General features: G+C 39.0%; 1 protein-coding gene across 1 annotated transcript in view; it reads left to right on the plus strand.

Annotated features, from left to right (window-relative positions):
• Window positions 1–21635, plus strand: part of CSMD1 (CUB and Sushi multiple domains 1) — a 1877909-nt gene that overhangs the window by 329052 nt on the left and 1527222 nt on the right. The window contains exon 2 of the mRNA XM_041753151.1: window positions 13072–13288. Coding sequence (XP_041609085.1) covers window positions 13072–13288 — 217 coding nt within the window. The remainder of the gene's footprint in view (window positions 1–13071; window positions 13289–21635) is intronic.

The following is a 21635-nucleotide window of genomic DNA, read 5'->3' on the forward strand; positions in this document are numbered from 1 at the left end:
AAGCAGAATCCAGGCCTCAGCTTGGATACACAAAAACACTTTTTTGTTTCTTTTTCAATTTACATAATTACCTGGCTCTTCACAAAGAGCAAGCAGTAAGAGTATTCTGAGGATTTAGAAACTGTCCTTTGCTTCTGTAGTATGGTCTGTAAGAATCATTCTTTTTAGAAAATAGAAGGGAGAAATAGCATAAGGTTTCTAAATTGTGGCATAAGGGAATGAGCACAGGTGTTGAAATAAAATAGCCTGGTTCACTTCCCTCTTCTTCTGCTTGTGTATGTGTGTGGCTTTGGACAAAGCACTTACTTCTTTAGTTTCCTCATCAGTTAAAAAAAAAAAAAAAAAAAGGAATCACAATGGCTGTGTATCAAGATCCCTGAGAGGATGAGACAACTTATGGAAAGTGCTTGCCATGTAGTGAGTATTCAATGCCTCTTGCAGGTAGTAGTAATATCCTTTACCAAATACAACAGGTAACCTGGGTTTTCTGCTCCTGTCTACTAAATATCTGATATGTGCTGGGCATTGTACTTAGCACTTGAGCTGGAGCATCAGTCTAGGATGAAGATACCTGCCCTCATATGGCTTCTAATCTAGCGTACTTACATCTTTATGAAAAGATTACATAAAATGATGACGGGTCATCAATAAGGACTCACTTTTTTCAAATGCATTGCCAGATATAGCACTTGCAGCCCAAAGAGAGGTTTAGGCCAGGGGAAATAGGTAGTCACAGTATAGATAATACAGTAATGGGATTGATAATTCCCGGTTCTGGTGGACTAAGCATGAGTACTAAGAGACTGCTAGATTCACTTCTGACTAAAATCAATCTAAGGTATACAAGGAAACAAATTCTTCATACTTTGATGTTGTTACCACAGTAGACATGCACCTTCCCAACCCATAAAATACACATTTAGCAGATGAGAAGTGCTTAACAGGTAACTCGCCCCAGTCCTAGCTGAGCACTGAATCTGGGACAGTGGGCATCATGATGTTTCCCTGCCATTGCAACAGTAGTTTATAGTAGAATCCTTATCCCCACAAATTCACTAACTAAAAATCACGACTCTGAGTAAAAACACAATTGTAAATGTCAAAAATCTGCTAAAAGATGAAACATGATTGTATGTGAAATCAGCCCTGTAAACGATGACATAGATCATAGTTTCATGTGTGCAGCCACTGTGCAAAAATTTCATTTTTCATCTAGGTAGGCATTAAATCCATATATAAATCTCAACATCATTTTATCGAGAGGCAGGAGAAGAAGGCTCATAGCATGCGTGTGTATGAGAGAGGAGAGACCGAGGAGAGACCAAGAGACAGAGAGAGAGAATCTTGCTGTTTCATGCTCCTTGGCTGTAGGTTGTCACAGGACTAATGACTGAGGTGACCACTGAGGGCCAGTGGGTGATCAGGATCCTCCCAGAGGGCACTAAGACTCTGGGCAGCAGAGCCTTCTCCACATTTGAGAAACTGGAACAACAGAGACATTAAATTGAGACCCCTAACATTTCAGGAGTCTTAGAGGGCTCCATGGTCTATTTACCCAAAGGGACAAATAGATGCAAATCCTTTTTTCAAGAAAAAATAATAATAATGAATTTAAGTGCAACTTTTGGAGACTATTATTTTATATTAAATCTATAATATAACCCTTAAGAGGCTGACTTATCTGTCATCTCAGCCACTTATTCTATGTTGTATTAAAAGAGCAGAGAAAATCATTACATATTTATTTTTCATTTTTAAAATTTATTTGCTAATTTGGGTACAGATAATAAATAACTGTTCATGATTTGTCATGCTTTCAGACTCTGAATCTGAAAAGCTTCTCCAGCTACTGAGGACCTCATCAGTTAATGTTGTCTTTTACTTTCCTCCCACCCAGAGACTTTTCATTGGCTCCATTTTTCATATAGTAGGTTGAGTGTTTAGCATGACTTTTGAAGATTTCGGTTTCTCTTTGGAGAAAACTCACTCAACATTAAGAGAGACTATACTATTAGAACTTTAAAATATCTCTTGATGATCTAGAAATCATTCTCTGCTGTTCAGAAATGAAAGAAATTGGGAATGGAAGGGTAGTGATCACCCAGCTGCACAGGAAGAATTCATGTAGGGGTTGGGAGGCCCATAGATACGGGTAGAAACTCTGAGAATCCAGTGAAGGAGTCAGCTGGTGGTTTTATTTCACCTTTCTTAACAAGGAACATTGAATTGATTATACAGCATCGTGATTAAACTATATCAATTAGCATCTGAGATTTTTAATGCTCTATTTAAGGGAAACTTATTTCCTTACATTGATCCACCACCATTACCTTGGGAGCCTGATTTATGCTTCTTTTGACTTCTCCTGTATTAAAGCAGGAGTATGAAATAACATTATTTCAAATTTGGGGAACAGTTCAATCCTAGTTATCCGTAATGATGTGTTTCATTACTGGGAATTCCATTAAAAGATAAAGAAAAATCTGACATCCAATTAAGAATGTTAATTGTACAGGCTATGGAGAGGAAGAATTATCTTAATTGATGAGCATGGTTTGTTTCTGTGAGAAAAGTAGAATTGGCTTCAGAATAACTTGCAGTATAGAAAGATAGATTTGAAGTTTCTGAAAGAAAAGACTCAAATTTAGGCAGGAACCTGTTTTAAGCAGAAGGCCATCTATTTAAAGAGCACCAGTGTGGGATTTGGGAACCACAATAGAGCCAATAGAGCGGGGCTTCGTTTGCTTTTTTGTTTTGCCTATTGGGTTTGTTTAGTGATATAATCAGCTTCATCACTCAAAATCTCTAAAGTCAAATGATTTGGCACTTGTGATCTTGGTATGTCAAGTACCGTAGTGGGCCCTGAGGGACCATCGTGGCAAGGCACCAAGCAGGCATGAGTGGGTCCAAAGGCACCTTCTGGAAATCACTACAAGAACCTTGCAAAGTCACCCTCACTTCCCTTCTGGAAACGGAGGCTAACATTGACCTGGTGACTTGCTCCAATCCCCAATGGTCCAAGCTGGAAATCTGTCACACTTCTGTTTGTTTGGCCCAGAGACCAATGCTCTTTTGCCCCCACACCGTGCATGCAGTTCTTCCAATTCATCTCTTCAGAGTGCGTAGACACTGGCCACCTTGATTACCACTAATGTAATCAACCATGTCTCAGTTGGTGAAATCATGGCAGTCCTAGAATTAAGCAAAGTTTCCTTCCCCCGGTGTCGCAGCTAAGGAAACAACATCGACATCATAACCCTGCAGTTCCAGGTCTGAGTCACTTCAGCGTTGCCTTGCCCTGAATTATGACCCCGTTCAGAACAAAAAAGGCAGAGCTACCAATGTGCAAGGAGGGTTGCAGAGGAGGAATTCAGCTTCAAATGAAGCAGGGGACATTTGAGTTAGTCTAAGGCACTCTTGAAAACCAAGCTGCTAGACAGGATTGAGGTCACAGGACCCCACTTCAGGATACAAATGACAGCCCTGAATGCCCTGGGCAACCCAACACCTGGGTGGAGTTGACCGGTGAAGTTGCCTCTAGTACCGTGACTTTGTATTTTCACACACTCTTTCTAGCTGAATGTGTATATAGATTAAACCTGTGCCACCGTTATCACTGCTGCCCCCTCACACCCAACTTGCCCACATACTTCAACTATTGCATATCAAGTGCCAAACACTATTCTGGAATGGGGATATCAGCCAAGCAGGCAGCGTCCTCACTCTGGAAAGGGTCACATATTAGTTACAGAGACAGGTAGTAGGTGAGTAAACAGGTAAACAGGATACATTCACAAAACCATAGGTACAACAACAAGTACCCTCAGGGTGAAGGACAGTTAGCAATGATGCAGCAGGTCATTGACCAAGATGAGTGTCTGCACTCAACCTGCATGAAGCGATGTCAGATATGGGAAGATCTAGGAGAAGGGCATTCAGGGCAGACGGATAGGCTTGTGCAAAGGCCCCGAGGTGTGGATAAGCTTGGCATGTTCTAGAAAGGGAAATAGATTAAGCAGACTTAAACTGCATTGGCTTATGATAAGAAACTTTACTAAAATGAAGAAAGATCATACTCTTTATATTTACACAGCCTGGAGAAAATCTCATCTTCTGTTACAAACAATAGAAATTGGACATCCATGGTTCATTTGTACTCAAAGGGCTACCTGTGTGGCCTTGTTCATGGGCTGGGGAATCATTAGGGATAAACTGATTCCTTGGCCCCATCTCAGGTTCATGAGCCTCTGGCTTTTCTACTTTTTTTTTTTTTTCTTTGCTCATGTTGTGAGTAATCTCCCATAAGTGTTTGGGATTAAAACTAAACCAAGCACCCCAAGGCTCTCAACTACAGGAGCCAATATTCAGCTGCTCCCAGTGCACCGAGAAATATAATGCTTTTAAAACTTCCTTCAGGACATGCTGTTTCTAGAACATGCCTGAAGACCTCAATTTCGAAACACCTTAATCAAAGTCCTAGGAAGGGCATTTTAAGTCATGATCCTTGCGCAATTAATCATTTTCCAAAGAATACAGGCCCTGAAGTAATCGATGAAACTGTAGGAGATAATGCAGAGTTTACTGCATATTTGATTTGTTTACTGCTTCAAAAAGTCTTTATCTGATCAGGGGAACTTCCTCTTCCATCATTGAAATTTGAGGGCTCCTGATATTTGAAATGCTGGATCCACTTCAAAGTATGTCATAATCTTTAGTCATTAGGGACAATGAGAACTCAAGTGAAGGCCTTTTTTTTTTTTTTTAACTTCAGAGTTACTACTTTGTTACATCAAGAGGAAGAGGCGATTTTTAATCTTGTAGCAAATCTGCAGGTGTGCAGTATTATCTTTCCAAAAAATGTCAAAATCAGAGAAGCTTCAGAGAGATCAAGAATCTGGTCTCACGGAAGTAAAATTTCCCTTGCGTAGAAATGTATGTAAAGCGGGACAAATGTAAATTGTTGTTTTCACAGAAAGGATAGAGGGAGTGAACGGAGGTATAATAAATATGTTTAGTTTTCCCAAAATTGCACCATTTTCAAAATAAATCAGTGCGGTAATCTGTGCTTATTGCAACAGGATATGAACTTGTTTATTTTTTTTTGTCTGTCTTTCCTGAGACTTCGCTGTGATGTTCATATAGCTTCTGCTCATTTTCTGTGTTTACATAGAAATTTATTCGCTCTTATAAATGATACCAGGCCAGGTAGTTGGAATATGATTATAGATTTCCCAAATCTTCTCATCTCTGGATTATGTCTCCGTGGTCTCGGTGATCATTTATCATGTGACTGGTTTCCGTCTTGGTAGATTTCAGTGTGGAGTACCCTCTCCTTGTGTGGCTTCCTTCACATGCTGAACAACACAGACCGTATCTCCCTGGAGTCAACGAACTGAAATCGCTGAATGTCAAAATGCCCCGGATAGGAAAACGTTTGCTCTCAGAATGGGGTTTCGCGTAGCAGAGGCATTCCCTTATCATAAATCTTTGTCTAAATAAATCTAAGAGCGAGCAAAATGGAAGCTAGGCTAGCTCCCACCCAGAAGGCGGTGCAACAATTAAATGAGATAGTACACGCCAAGTGCTTGGCACAGGAGTTTTGCAAAAACTACTTCTATCGCTTTCTAAGAATGGGTCATGAGGTCCAGAATGGAGGAAAACAGCAATGAACGACTGTGGAATCGAGGAAGGCATTTGCTTCTAGACACACTCATTCATCAGATGCATACAGCAAACCGGGATGAATCACAGATGAATCATCTCATAAAATTCTTTTAGGAAATCAAAGGTGTATGCTCACTAGGAGCACAGGTTAGACAGTAAGAGATTAGGGGGGGTCCAGACCCCGAGGTGGGCAGTGGGGGCAGGGGATGCACCTTCAGAGCACAGAGATTATTTCATCTCAGAAATGACCAGGGCAGAGCGCCATGCTCTCGGTTGAGTATTTCCAAAGCAGGGAACTGTCCCCGAGCACAAGAAATTCAACCTCTCCCAGGATGTGTGTCCCACTCAGGGGCACATCCGCGTGCAACACGCAGCAGCTATACTCTCCACGGGGCATGGGTTTTCCAGTGGTCTCCTTGAGGGGTGGGGGTCATCTTACAAAGATCAGCATTCACCAACCCACCCAGACCCATCCTGGATCTGGTTCTCATTGGCTCTTGCTCATCCTGTAGGCCTGGCAAATATGTCATCTCAAACACACACATTAGGTAATACAAGACTGCTTTAAATTGTGTCGAGCTTAGAAAGGTGTCCAGTAATGATAGTAACAATCATCTTTAGTCATGGGGCTCTCAATGATTAGTATAGTTTTTTTTTTGTTTTGTTTTGTTTTTTTTAAGGATATTAGAGGTTTAAATAGATCATCCAACACCGACACACATCGGCAAGGGCTCAGGGCCATTCACCTTCCGACCTGTCGTGCTGGGCCAGGCCCATGATTTATATAGTTTTAAATGCTACTTTATCCTTTTTTTTTTCCCCCCACTGCAATGGGCATAGACCTGTTTTAAATAAAAACTGAAGTTAGAGTTTCTAAGTATCTGTTTCATCACTGTTTTATTGTGTGATCCGAGCCATTCACCGTGGTTCCATCAGTGCTCCGGGATAGATAGGATGGATTGCCTCTCGTATCGTGCTTCTCTCCAGTGAGACAGCTGTGATTTGGTGGGACAAACATGAGTCTCTTAAGTCAGAAAGCCGTACTTCATGTCTGAGAAACTTGGGACGGCTCTCAGCATCCATCTGCATGTCTACATCTATACCCGTCTCGTCGCAGGACTGCTATCTGGCCAACTGAGATTCTGTGTGAAAATATATTTTGAAAACACTGCCTCACTCCAAAACGTCTGAGAGAGAAGTGAAATGCCTGCTGGTAATCCTCTGTGTTGGACGCCGTGGTATTGAGGATCTCTAAGTTGGGTAGAAATCTATACTAAATTAACTCGGTGTGAGTCCCTGATACCTAATATTATGTTGATTAGTTCAGAATGAACCAAGTATTTCACAAGGTATAATTTAACTGCTAGATGATCTAGATACCAGTTTCTTTTGTTTTCTTAGCTTCGTTGAGATATAACTGATATATCGCATTATTAGACAGATACCAGTCCCTTAAAATTCAGGCATGGGTCGAAATATCCTGATTTGGTCTGTTTCAATTGTAGCACCTAACAACTTACCTGTAGGATCAGTTCTGCGTGTTTCTGTGTCATGTGTATTTAGGGCATGTGTGCCATTCATCTGTGTGTGTACGTACATTCTTTTTCTCCCATCGACATTGACATTTGATTCCAAGGTAACTTTCAGCGTCAGTACTCAAAAAAAGACCATTAGACATTTTCTTCAGTAATAATCAAGTTTTCAATCTTGCAAGAAAAACAACACGATTTCCACTAAAAGACTAAAATTATCTGCAGATTACTTCAGCGCCCTCAGGAAATATAACTGACAAAAGTACTTACAAAAATAAAAAAAAAATAAAAAAGTACTTACTTACAATGGACGCCTGTTGAGCAGTATGTTAACGTGATTATGTTTACAGTATTTAAAAAATGTGGCCATTGAATTTTTTCCCAGTTAAGGTAATCTGCTTATTTTAAGCTATTTTTAAGACCAGCATTTAAATCGAGAAATAGAGATTTGAGCCATTTAAAAAGAAAATATTTGTGAGATATTTGAGAGTTCCCTGTAGAAGGCAAGTGTCCATGATAGTGTAAGAACCAAGCAGGGAAAATCATATAAGGGAGACAGACAAAGATCTTTGCTGGGGAGGTTTGAGGAAGAAGCTCAACCTTGACCTTTGGTGGTAGCGGGGCTATGGACGAGTCCCATACATGCAAATTCAGAGATACATATGGATGTCACGTGTAATCTACATACATTCTTCTATAGCTTTATTTTGTTCAACTAAAATAACTCTTTGCTGTTAAAGCAATCTTTATTTCAGACATACATACATTACCAGGATACCTGGATTAACTTCTGGTACCAATGAAGGATGTCATCTTTAAATTACTTGCATTCATTAATTATAATCACTTTACCTCCTGGGATTAACCATTTGGAGAATAATTTTAGTTCAATTACAGATGGTGTTGGCCATTACGTGGGTGAGTGTGTTAGGAAGCATGAGCCCCAGATAGATCATAATGGTGCTGACGTCCACAACTTCAAGATAACTAAGATGGCCTTCAACACAACATTAATATAGAATTTTGAATTACTCTCAGGAGCTCTAGTCAATACCATTGTAGTACTAATGCTTAGACAAATAATTATTTTCATGTACCATGTATATTGGTGTTTTAAGTAAGAGTCAAGATGATTTGATGGGTGGGGAGACATTGAGTAAATTGCTGGCAAGTTCACAATTTCCTCCTGTGACCAAAAGTTGAATGGTGTACAACAGGGTGGGATTGTTGCTCCTGCAAAAAAAAGTCCAACAAAATCAGGATTTTTTTTTCCCCCCTGTTCCACAAAATGTTACTTCCTTACATCTTTTGGATCAGCACTGACCCATACAAGAAAGAGGTCGGGACTGCTGAAGAGTTTCCATTTTATGATCCATTTGTCTTTTTTCAATTTTAGAAAAACCCACCCTGATTCTGAATCTCCAGCTGCCTATAATCATTGTTGTTGTTGTTTTTTTTTAATTACTATACTATTACCTTTTTTCTTATAGATTTGTGAGGTGTATTTATTATATTGGGAACATGCCATTTGTTGAATACAAATATCCCAGTGTTTGTGTTTCTTTTTCACTCTTTCCTTTTAGAAGTATTACTTTTTGTGTTCTGTGTAAGAAACCTTTGCTTAGCCCACAGTTAAGAAGAGTTTTTACATTGTTATCTTTTGGAAATGTGATCCTTATACATTTTACATTTAGGTCTGCGATTTATAAGGAATTGATCTTTATGTGCATTGTAAGGTAGGGATTGAGACTTATTTTTCTCATCTGGATCTCCAATTGGCCCAGCACCATCTACTGAAAATACCATCCTTTTTGTAGTGCACTGCACCTCTGCTATAAATCTAGTGTCTATATCTCTAGGAATTTGTTTTGGGACTTTCAGCTCTGTCCCATTGCCTAGATATCAAGGTTTGTACCAATTAAACACTGTTTGCTTTTTACAAAGATATATAATGCCTTATTATATATCATCTTATATATAGATATTATATATCTAATTATACATTATTATATAGATAGATACATACACTATATGTATATTTTATATATTATATATATATATACACATATAATAAGATATATAATAATATAAAGCTGTATAGCTTTAAATAAGATGTGATCTTCAGTAGGATAAGATCTCCAGTTCTGAAAAACATTAAAAAACAAACAAAAAAAACAAACAAAAAAACCTCCAGTTCTTCAAGGTTGTCCTGGATATGCTTGGTCCAGACCACCTGCATCAGAATTGATCTGAGGCAGAAACACTTGAAAAGCTCCTATGTGGTTTGGAATGTGCAGCCAAGCTCGAGTTACTTATCTCACTTTTGAGCAGTCCCAAAGTTTCCACCAGGACCTGTGGAAAATTCTATCTACTGATCAAATGTGACTCATTCTTCAAAATACACTGTACTAATGGGGACCCACTGCTGCCTCAATATTATTCCTTGGAGAAAATCTTAATATTTGAACATCTGGTTCAGCGTGATGGGTCTATCATAGTAGCTACCTTCCAGCTGGCACTTTTTCTCTTGGATTTATTTTTCTTTCCTCCAATTTATAATCAAGTCTTCACTTTGTGATTTACTGTGAAACAAGAATTGCTAGATAAACCAGAAAAGCTATTTTCCTTAAAGACCTTTCAAAACCCCACAGCTTTAATACCTACTTGTTACAGTGTTATTGTTAGACTTAAATTTAGTGGAAAATGGGCTTCTTATTAGTTCTTTGGTTTTAAACTCATAAATCCCTTTCATTAAATCTTTTTTATGAAGATTTAGCAAACTCCCACCAGCATTTGATAATATTCCTGTGAAAGACTTGACTCTGAGAGCTACTACTGTATTTTTTTTTAACACGTGAAATGTAGTTGCAAATAATCTTCTGTTTGCAGTTCAACAATAAAAGCTGAGATAATACCAGTATTCGGATAGTTACACTACACATAATAATCTGAGTGTATCCTGGTCCCTCCCAAACTTTCATATCTTCCTACTGTCAAAACACTTAAATACATTTAAACATTGGTAGGAAATGTCCAGATGGAGGAATGAAAGCCCGCAGGCAGTTTTCAGGGGCTACTTACTAGCTAGCCCCAGGCAGAGTGAAGGCTGGAAAGATTTGATGGGAGTTACTTTGTTCCCTCATCTGATGGTGAGATTCACAGTTAAAGTGATTTAAATGTGTTCATCAGGGCAGTTCACACGGCCTATCTGTCCCGACCTTTTTCCATTCTGGCTGCTTGGCCCACACGTAGCGGTGGCAGGCACATGATGGGAAGTCACCCACAAGGGCGTGTGTCAACCACAGCAGGGACCAGGGTAGCCTGTCACTAAAGCTTTTATGCTAGACATGAAATGAGGGAAGAGGAGGTGGGAGAAACAGGTAGCAGAGGAATGATGGAGCTAAAGCAGGTGGATGAAGGCTGAGGAGCATCAGGCAGGAGAGGTCCTGGGGAGGTCGGGAGGGTCAGGGACCCAGGGTTTATCTACCGGTAGAACACAGTGGATGGGCGGGCATGGGGCTCTTGCCAATCGCCCAGACACTGTCCTTGCACCAGAAGCCCTTGTACATTGAATCCTGGGGCTACGGTTTACCAAAAAGGGCTTATTCTTGAAATTGCAGAACCACCAGAGAATCCCAATGTTAAAATCAATACCATAAAATCTTGAGGACCCATGGCCGCAGGGAACCAGCTCTTAGGAACAATTTCAAATTCGCCCAGTGGCTGAAGGCAGCTTGACGGTGCTCGCTGTGCTTCCCATCTTTTGCCCATTTGGTTTCCGCACCAATTCTGCACCAATACCACTAGTCGTCAGTGGGGGTGGGGACCCACCCCGACAGACCAGCAATGCTTAGGGCGCCAGCAGAGTATCCTGCAATTCACCTCCATCCTGCCACTGTCCACCTGCAGAGAGCATCAGATTTCACAGGGCAAGGGCTCAGTTCTATGGTATCCTCTTCCACTCCAGGCACACACAACCCAGAAGTCCAGGCTGTTACCTGTATTTCTCACCTACCAGCTGTAATCAGGGGTTCCGCCGACCTCTTCCTCAGTTCCATTAATGTCCTAGAGGGGCTCACAGAACTCAGGAATTCCCTTATTGGCTATATCACAGGTTTATTACAAAGGCTATTAAAAGATACGAGTCAACAGTCAGATGAGCTGCACAGGGCAGGGTCTTTCATGTTCACCAAGCTGGAAGCCTTCTGAACTACTTCTTTTGTGTTCCTACAGAGACTTCATTATAAAGATATGATTGATCAATAGGTATCATTGGCCATTGACAGTTGATGTAACCTCCAGCCCCTTCCCCTTCCCAGAGGTCTGGAAGGGGGACTGGAAGTCCCAACCTCTCTAATATTTAGTTGTTTCTCCATGCAACTGGCCCCCATCCTCACGTGCTTTCCAGAAGTCCTCTTGTTATGGGAATGCAGGGTTCTTGTCTCACCAAGTCCAAGAATGAAGCTCATAGACACCGAGGGGTGAAGTGAAGTGAAAGTGTATTAAGTGAAGGTGAGAACAGATAGCAGAGAGGAAGCTCTCTAGAGTCAGAGGGGTCCTGAACGGGTGGCCACCGAGGGCTTTTAGGGGCAGTCTTCTGTGCAGAACTGCCTGGGAAGCTTGTGGCCTTGAGATTCTGTACTGTGTTGGTTGGAGCCAGGACTCTCCCTGACACCCTTAATGGCTTCATTCTTTGAGATTTGGTCATTTTCTGTGGTTACACACAGTAGCTGCTGAAGAAAGGTTCTCCCTAACATCCAGGGCCATGGTCTGGTCCATTCCCTTATCTCTTGCTCACTCTGGTTTAGGGCTCTTGCCTGCCAGGAATAGTCTCAGAGCCCCTGGCTCTCCCTGCCTGCACCTGCACCTTTTCCTTACTCACTCCCATTGACATGACACAAGACACTCTTTTCCTGTCATCCTTTAGGAAATTCCAAGGGATTTAGGAGCTCTGAGCCAAAGGAGACAAAGACCAAATAGGTATTTCTTATTATACATCTTATTATCCATCATCATGCCACAAATGTCAGTCTTGAGCAGTAAGAGCAAGGCTGATTCAGCCCGTCTGAGGGGAGTTAGACTAAGAAGCAGGAACAAAGTGTAGCCCGCTCTGGGAAGCCTGACTGTCAGGGCATCTGTCTGGGGGCGATGCACCTGCTCTCCCTGCCATTGCTGAATTACTCCCATGGGAACCGGAAGGCATTGCTGGGGGGGCGCCCCTTCTTCTGCTGGGCTACTCCTTAATTTTTGCATAATTAATTTCTCTTATTTTATGCCTTTTGTTTTGAACTGGGAGAGATTTATGCAGCTTTATTTTATTCTTTGGCTCTGTGGGACTTTGCCAGGGTTTGTTAGAAATCGACAGTTTGAAGACTGAGTGTGGTTTTCCCTAATCATTCATGTTGCTTCGGGTGGCAGTCATTTGGATATATTATTACATGCATCTGTGTGTCGTTTTATAATGGTTATTTGATCTGTTGGTTTAGTTTTTCTGAGCAAGAGATTAAGGCAGAGTGTTTCAGTATTCAGCATCACACTGTGGCAGATAATCGACACCAAATTTGTTTCATAAATATGGCAGGTTGGCATTGATGAAGATGTATTTGAAAATTGCAAAAAAACATTTTTCCCAAAATTTCTAATACGAGTTCCTAAATTTATATATTGTCCTTCTTTGCCTCCTCCTCATCCCCCACACCCACCTTTTAGCACCAGAGAATGCTTCTACAATTTACCATTTTTGCATGAAGGGTCACAAAATAAGTCATTGTAAAAATTGGCCAAAATGGTTGGAAATTTAGTAAAAAAAAAAAAAAAATCACAGAGTAGACAGGCCAAAATAATATACTGTTTTTTGGTGTGCTTTCTTTTTCAGGTCAGAACTGCGGAGGTTTAGTCCAAGGTCCCAATGGCACCATCGAGAGCCCAGGGTTTCCTCACGGTTATCCCAACTATGCGAACTGTACCTGGATCATTATCACAGGAGAACGTAATCGGATACAATTGTCATTTCATACCTTTGCCCTTGAAGAAGATTTTGATATTTTATCAGTTTACGATGGACAGCTCCAACAAGGGAATTTGAAAGTGAGGTAAAGTATTGGCTCTTTATACTATAGATTAGGTGGCACGATTTGACTTAGATTCTGAAACTTAATTGGAATCGATTATTCAAATATAATTATCAGGAAATTTTAGTTGCAATAAAGAAAAAGTAGACTTTTAAGCACATTTTTTTTTTTAATACTGAACAATTTCTTATTGAAAGCAATCATCAACTTCATTTGTAGACATCAAACTGCTGCGGATCCGTACATGGTGTTGTCAAGGTAATTCAAGTGAAGTTACAATACACCATTGTTTTTAAGCAACTGTGGATTTGAGAGAAAACTCACAAAGAGAAATGCATGAGTACAATTCAGGGAACAACAAAAGGAACTTCTACATTGTCAGAGAATTCATTGAATACAAAGAGTCAGGGAAAGTGGGTGGGATAAAACATGAGAGAATATTGAACTCTTTGGAGAATTTTTGGTTCACACAATTATAATATATTCCATTCCTCATTAGCTTTCTCTTCTGATCTATGATTTTAACCATAAAGAAAGGACAAATATTTTCTTGGATGATTTTAAATTACTTTTTTTTTTCATTTATCGCAAGAAAAAAAATTGTGCTTGTACAAGCATATCCTTTTTTTTAAAGAAAAATTATTTTGTCAAAAGAAAGAGGAATAACCCTTAAACAGAAATTGAGATTTCTTAGGTAAATGAATACACATACTTAAATAAGACAAATAAAGCTTTATCCTTTGGCTTTAAAATTCTGTACTAATTAGAGATTATTGTTGACTATACAGAGTTTGTAGGAAAATTTTTAGTGGGCAGAAGAAATTGTATGGCTTGGATAAATAAAATACTATCATTGCTAATGTCTGCAGAAATACACACAAATCACATACTTTATATTTTATTTTGTGAATTGAGGAAAAAAATCTAGGTAAAATATTAATATACTAACGTATATATAAGTTAATGCATTAAACATATAATGATAATTTCTATTTGCACTTTCTTTATGTATTTTCATATATAAAACACCTTTTGGGTTTTCTGCGTCTTTACAATATGTGTTGTCTGTTTTTAGAAACTCTTTTCCAGTTACCCTTTTTGTCATATATTGCACCCAACTATATATATTGCACTACAATTATAAATTACTTAGGTAAACTTTCTCCTAACACATATGGTTGTGCACTTTGGATGTTTGGGAAAGTCTCCATAAATATAATCCTTGGTAATTCGATGCAAGATTTCTTACCCATTTCCTGTTCTTCTAAAAATTAGTATTTACTAGTTTTTATTCCAAATAAACTATACTAGAGAATGGTGATATGTTATAACAATAGTAAGAATTTTAATAGAAACTGCAAAGAAATAGAGAATCGAGTTTATTCAAATATCATCAGATGACTCTCTTTTAAAAGTAATTCTTTCTCTTTCCACTAAGAAAATTCTCCATATGTACTCTTTAAAAATATTTCCTTGTCAATATTTCTATTTCCTATTTTTAATTTATAATTTAAAATATTCTTATTTTAATATATATTATGTTTTATAATTATTTTACTTTATTATAATTCCTATAGTTTACCTTATTCTAAAGGAGATCTGCATAAATGTTAATCTGATTCCCTGTCTATGCTCTTACCATGACATCATGGCCATTTTCTATCTTAACTATAAGGTTTAGAAAACAACATTCCTATTATCTTCAGTATTATAAAAAGATCAGCAGTGGAAATATTAAGGTTGGAATAACTAGATTCATTGTATTTTATTTCAGTGAAGAGTATATAAATTGGTATCAGTGCCTTAATGAGCTTTAGAAATATAGGTGAGTTATATGTACAACATCATGATTTTTTTTTAACTGACATAGATATTTTTACCAGAGAAAGATACACACATAAGGCCAATAAGAAAGAATCACTTGGGTTGCTATAAATTACTCAGTTACCTACAGTTTTTTGTTTGAGACAGAGACTAAATATGTCAGATTTCTACCAGTTTCTAGTCTTTAACGTGAGGAAAATGCTTTGTCTCTATGAATCTAATCTCTATTAGATTTCTTGTATCTCCACACTTAGGACACCTTCATGTGGACAGTCTATGGGCTGAGGGTAGCTCTTCTGGGACAGAAGTGACCATTCCAGGTATCATTACACAAATAGGCAAAACATCAGAAACAGAATGTCACGGTGTCCTAAGTGCTAGGAGTCTTTACTCATATGACATTTTTGATAAATTATGACATAAAATAGGAATATGAGCTTTGTTGATGTTATAGGATTGCAGGGTTCTTGTCTCACAGAGTCCAAGAATGAAGCTCATAGACACCAAGGGGTGAAGTGAAGTGAAAATGTATTAAGTGAAGTTGAGAACAGAAAGCAGAGAGGAAGCTCTCTAGAGTCAGAGGGGTCCTGAACGGGTGGCCACCGAGGGCTTTTAGGGGCAGTCTTCTGTGCAGAACTGCCTGGGAAGCTTGTGGCCTTGAGATTCCTGTACTGTGTTGGTTGGAGCCAGGACTCTTGCTGACACCCTTAATGACTTCATTCTTTGAGGTTTGGTCATTTTCTGTGATTACACACTGTGGGCACCAGAGAAAGATTCTCTGTAACATCCGGGGCCATGGTCTGGTCCATTCTCTTATCTCTTGTTCACTCTGGCTTAGGGCTCTTGCCTGCCAGAAATAGTTCCAGAGCCTAGTCAGGGGCCCCTGGCTCTCCCTGCCTGCACCTGCACCCTTTCTTCACTCATTAAGGTGGTTGCAACATTTCAACATTGGCTAATGGCAAAGCAGTTTCAATTACTATCAAATTCTAATTAACAAGGTGGAGGAGACTCTAGTCTCCATGCTTGCTACCATTAGATCTTGGAACCGTTGTCTACTTGTCTAGTTCTTGAACATAACACACACAGCAGTTCTGGAATTCCAAGGATGTTTTGTAGGAGGCCTGATGCCTGCCCTGACCCACTGAGTTGTCATAGAAGTTCTTTTCTTAGAGCTGTCCTGGTCCAAATTCTTGCTTTGCTGAAGCACAGAAACTGTTTTTACTAGCTCAACATGTGCACTAAAAAATAATAAATAATAATTTTTTATTAAAGAACTTGAAAATTTTATTATTTCTTTTGTTTAGCTACAGTAAAGAATTTTTTTCAAGTAATATATAATTTAGATTTAATAACTAACAGAATTTAGGATGTGAAGGCTGTTGTAATTTTGTAATGTAATTTGATCTTTAGCGAAGACTATCCGTATTATTTACCCTGTGTAAGAAAAAAAAGTATTTAAAGCAAAAAATGAAACGAAACAAAAATCTCCAACATGCAATGTGTTATCATCTTGGATTATTTATATAATTCAGATAAACACATATAATGTGTACTTCCATCAATAAATTAAATTTTAACAAATAGATATTGAAAGGTAAATTAAGGCTTCTCTTAAGTACAAGAGAAAAGATTTGACTCAAAGTTAGGAATAGAAGTCTGCTCTTTGAAAAACACATGTCTGGCTTGGTGGGAAGAGCATACAACACTTGATCTCCACGTGATGAGTTCAAGCCCCACATGGGGTGCAGAGATTACGTTAAAAAAGAAAAAAATCTGCTCTTTGAAGTACCTAGACTTACAACCAGTGACTTTTATGACCTGTCATTGACCTGTCACATTATTGCTATTTTTTGAATCTCTACCCTTTATAGACTCTGCCCTCTATCTTGCTTCTCAAATTCCCACAAGGGTCCAATTATGTAGTCGTCAAGTCTTACACTTTTTATTTTGCAACATCTCTCCATTACTCAGACATTCATTCCTCATATTTCTGGAGGTTGAAAGTCTAAGATCAAGGTTCTGGCAAATTTAATATTCAGTGAGAACTGGCTTCTTGGGTCATAGATGACTGTTTTCTCCTGTCTCCTCACATGGTAGAAGGGCCAAGGGAGCTCTTTAGGATCTCTATTATAAGGTTATGAATCCCATTCATGAGACACCCCCCCCCCTTTTGCCCTATTCACCTCCCAAAGGACTCACTTTCAAATAGCGTTGCATTGGAGATTAGTATTTCAATGTCTGGATTTGGGAGAAGGGTCAACAACATTGTCTACAGCATCTCAGGAGTTTATTATTTAGTTGAAAGAATCTGTAGGTTATTCCTTAACCTGATTTTACAAGAGAATATCTTTATCACCTCTATTTCCTCATCATTCCCTCTGCTCACCTAAATGACATCCTACTTCCAAAATCCACTTCACATTATATGTATTTCAGAATATTTTGCCGGTGCATCCCATGTTAAAAAACAACCATGGAGAAAAGTTCCATTTTTTTCTGAGCTCCTTTAGCACGTCCCAGTAACATAGACCTTGAAGGATATGCTCCTTTGAAATTACACAGACTCTGACGTTGCCTGTTGTTGGGGTTGTCTATCTCTGTGTTGAGTGTGTCAAATAGAATTTATATCCTCTGAGGCCAAGACTTGTGTCACGAGTGTGTCTTCACTGGTATTGATGGATATGTCCACTTCTATCTCTCCTCTGGATGAGCATGAGTTAATCGTCCAAGTGAGAGACTGCTATCCAGTAGGTGTTCTCTAAATATGAAGTAGTGAAGTAGTGTTGATTTGTCCCCAAATCAGAAAATAATCGAAGTTGGCATTAATCTCCAACTGTGATAACATTATAACCTCAATAAATGGATAAAAGTGAATCTATGGAGGGGAACTGTGTCGTGCATATGTGGGAAATCAGAATATATTATTCCATGATTATTGTAGAATACAAGAAAATAGCTTTGGCAGTGATCTCGGCAATCCTTCTGTGACTTATGCAAGATTATCCCTTGTTTTCTACAATGATGATAAGAAGCTAGAGATTAATGTGATAGGGCCATCAAAGTGAGGGGATCATGTATAAGTGTTGCTAAAATATCACTGTTTTCTCCAGTACCTTTTTCTGTAATCATGTGCCTGAATGCATTAAAATTAGCTAAGAAACCTTTGTAATATTAACTATATCTAGTGATGTTTAGAACTTGAGATGTTTTAAGGGCTAAAAAGAGGTTTCAATTCCATTCAGATTATATCAGCCTAGAGATCTAGCAGTGCCTACATTCTGCTTTTCTGTCCCCCATTGCTCATAAGAGGTCCCAACAGAGCCACTCACAGATCAACAGTCAGATAAAAATCAAAGCATCATTTTATTTTTAGCTTGGATGGTGACTAATGCTCCAATTAATATTCTGATAAACGTAGTGCAAAGAGGGTCCGAAAGATTCTACGGAGCCTAGAGTTCCACGCTAACAGCAAACAGGTATCTTGACCCAGTATCCTATTCAGCCAGCCACACGGTCAGGAACTGAAGGAACGGCCACCCTGACCACACAGGCACATGGCAAGGAGGCCCCGGAGAGCTGGGCCTGGTAGCTGGGGAGAAAACATGTCACGAGAGCCCATTCCAACAGAGGGAATGTCTCAGGCCATAAAGCCCAGAAACCCAAGCGGTGCTTACATGTTACTGAAACAGGTTCTCGTACCTTAATGAAGACCCTGCAGAGAAGCTGAGGGGGGACAGTAGTGGTGTCTGGTCCTCTTGTATAAATCGATCGTATTCCCATAATTAGGAGAATTTGTAGCTGTGTCCACCACTTTACATAACATACTGTAGGTGATGAAATAAAAAAAAATTGTTTCTGATACATCTTTCAAATTTCCTTTCCATATGATTGAATGATATTGTTTTTTTTTTTTTCCTCAACATATGCTTTAATTTAGGAACTCATAGGCAAGGTTAGTGCTTACTGTGTAAGGATGAGTTTATTTATTTATTTATTTTGTTTTTTTATTTTTTATTTTTTTGTGTGTTTTGTTTCTTTAAGTTGGCTATCTGCAGTAGGCTAGTAAGGAAATGAGAAATTCAAGGATAAAATTGAGGCCTGAGCACTGCTATATATCTCTATCATCTTTATCTTTCTCTCTCTCTCTCTCTCATCTCCATCTCCATCTCCATCTCCATCTCCATCTCCATCTCTGTATGTAATTACCCCAGCTGATTTTAATAGGTAGTTTTGGTTGAGACCAACTATATTATATAAACATATTCATAAGACTTGTGTTTATTAACAAAAATGATGACACTGCTAGTGTGTAGAAATCCCAGAAATAAGATAACAAACTGTTTAAGGGAGATTGGAAGAATTATGTTTGCAATACCACAAGCAAGTTTTAACATGCATTTGAATTTCAGCCGCTCCCTCGTCAAACTGGTGATTTTTTTCTGCAGTAGCCAAACACTGATGGTTCGTTTCAATATCTTGGCCATTTTTTTTAAATTTTTTATTTATTTATGATAGTCACACACAGAGAGAGACAGAGAGGCAGAGACACAGGCAGAGGGAGAAGCAGGCTCCATGCACCGGGAGCCCGATGTGGGATTCGATCCCGGGTCTCCAGGATTGCGCCCTGGGCCAAAGGCAGGTGCCAAACTGCTGCGCCACCCAGGGATCCCTATCTTGGCCATTTTGAAAGCAGAAAACTTGTTCATTTGGTCAGAGAAGCCTTTTGGATCATCAAAAAAATATGCTTATGGAAAATATTCAATAAGCTCCCACTCCCAGGACACTTTCCTTATATACTTGCAGATGTAAGGGAAAGCATTTCAAGTCCTAGAAAGAGAACAGATGACAAGAAGCCTGACAAATGATATCCATGTTCAGCAAAGATATTCTGTGGTTTTGGTCATGGGAACCTGAAAGTAGACATGATTTTATAAAATATAAAACCTTATCTTCAGTACTTAATGACTAAAATAAATACATTGGATCACCAATTTAACTATTAACATGGAATAACAAAAAATACTAAAAAAATTCTTCAGTACACATCAGTTAGAAATCTTAAAGAAAATGGCTGAAGAATCTGATGTCTTAAAATTTAAAATCCAAAAGCCAAATGACAAATTGAGAAAAGGAATTCATAGCAGGTATGCAAGACACAAAGCTGCTGTTGCTAGTGGATAAGATACCTTATCAGAAATATCAGGAAAGAAAATCATTTAATTGAAAATCTGTTAAAAATATGACCAAAGTGTTCAAATAAAAGAAATTCATGGCAATAAGTATATGTAAAGCCAATTGAATAATAATGCAAAGTAATGTGTCACCATCCTGAATGGCAAAACTTTACATGTTTTCACAAGTCTGAGTTTTTTAGGATTATTTCAGATGTACATTTTGAAATTTCTCTCAAATTTAAAAAAACTATAAACAAACTGACTCAGCTAGGCTGTGCTATGAATTTATTCCACAAATATACCTCCAAATATGACAAAATATATGTAAAGGAATGTTTATGAGTGCATTTTAATAATACTGAAAAAAAAAACAAGATTGTCTCCCTTTCCATAGAGTCTAGTTAGAGTACATAGGTCGTACAGCACGCCAAGCAAACTTAGGAAATGGGATCTTCCGTGGCTGATATGAAGAGATCTCTGTATTTTACTTTTAAAAATAAATATAGTATTGGAATGTCCAATTTCTCTCAACACCTGATTCTCCTTAACAGATGATATGCAAGAACTCATAATCTAACGCCCTCCATGGACTTCCGGACGATGGTGGGATGTGGGAACTATCTTCCCTCTATATAATCGCGGTGCACTGTCGTGACTTCAGTGGGGCTTGGAAAGCTAGTCCAAGGGCGTGGACCCAGCCCCAGGGCTCCCACAGGGTTGCAGCCAGCCAGAGTTGCTATAATCAAGAGGAAATGCTGCCGTCATGCTGAAACGGTGTGGCTACTGAGTGTCCCTGGCAGGCCCTACTGGAGAAAAGTTGTGTGTGTGTGTGTGTGTGTGTGTGTGTGTGTGTGTGTCTTTTAATTGTAAGTATCTGTTTTCTGTCTTTGGAATTCTTGTAGAAGCAACTACATCTATCTATGCCTATCTCTGTCTCTAACTCTCCATCTCTACCTATCTCCATCGCTCTGTGTCTAGTGCTCATGCATGTGTTCTCTCTCTCTCTCATCTTTATCTATATTTATATCAGTGTTTCTCCACCAGGAGTGACTTTCAGCTCCAGGGCACATTGGCAATGTCTAGAGACATTTTTGGTTGTCCCAACTGGGTGGGGGGCACTCGTAGAATAGGGTAGGTCTAATACAGAGATATTGATAAATGTCCTACACCGCACAAGACCCCAAAGAATTGTTAGTCACAAAATATCAATAATGCTGTGGATGAGACCCTCTGATTCAGAGCACTACATCGTCCATAAAAGCCATCAATGCAAACCATCTAGAGCTATGCACATCGACATCTGGGCCTGGACCTGTATTTCTCCACATTGTTTTATTACTGAAGGATATCAGCCAAAAGAGGTGAGACAG

This window comes from Vulpes lagopus, chromosome 4 (assembly GCF_018345385.1).
Source record: "Vulpes lagopus strain Blue_001 chromosome 4, ASM1834538v1, whole genome shotgun sequence".
Lineage (NCBI taxonomy): Eukaryota > Metazoa > Chordata > Mammalia > Carnivora > Canidae > Vulpes > Vulpes lagopus.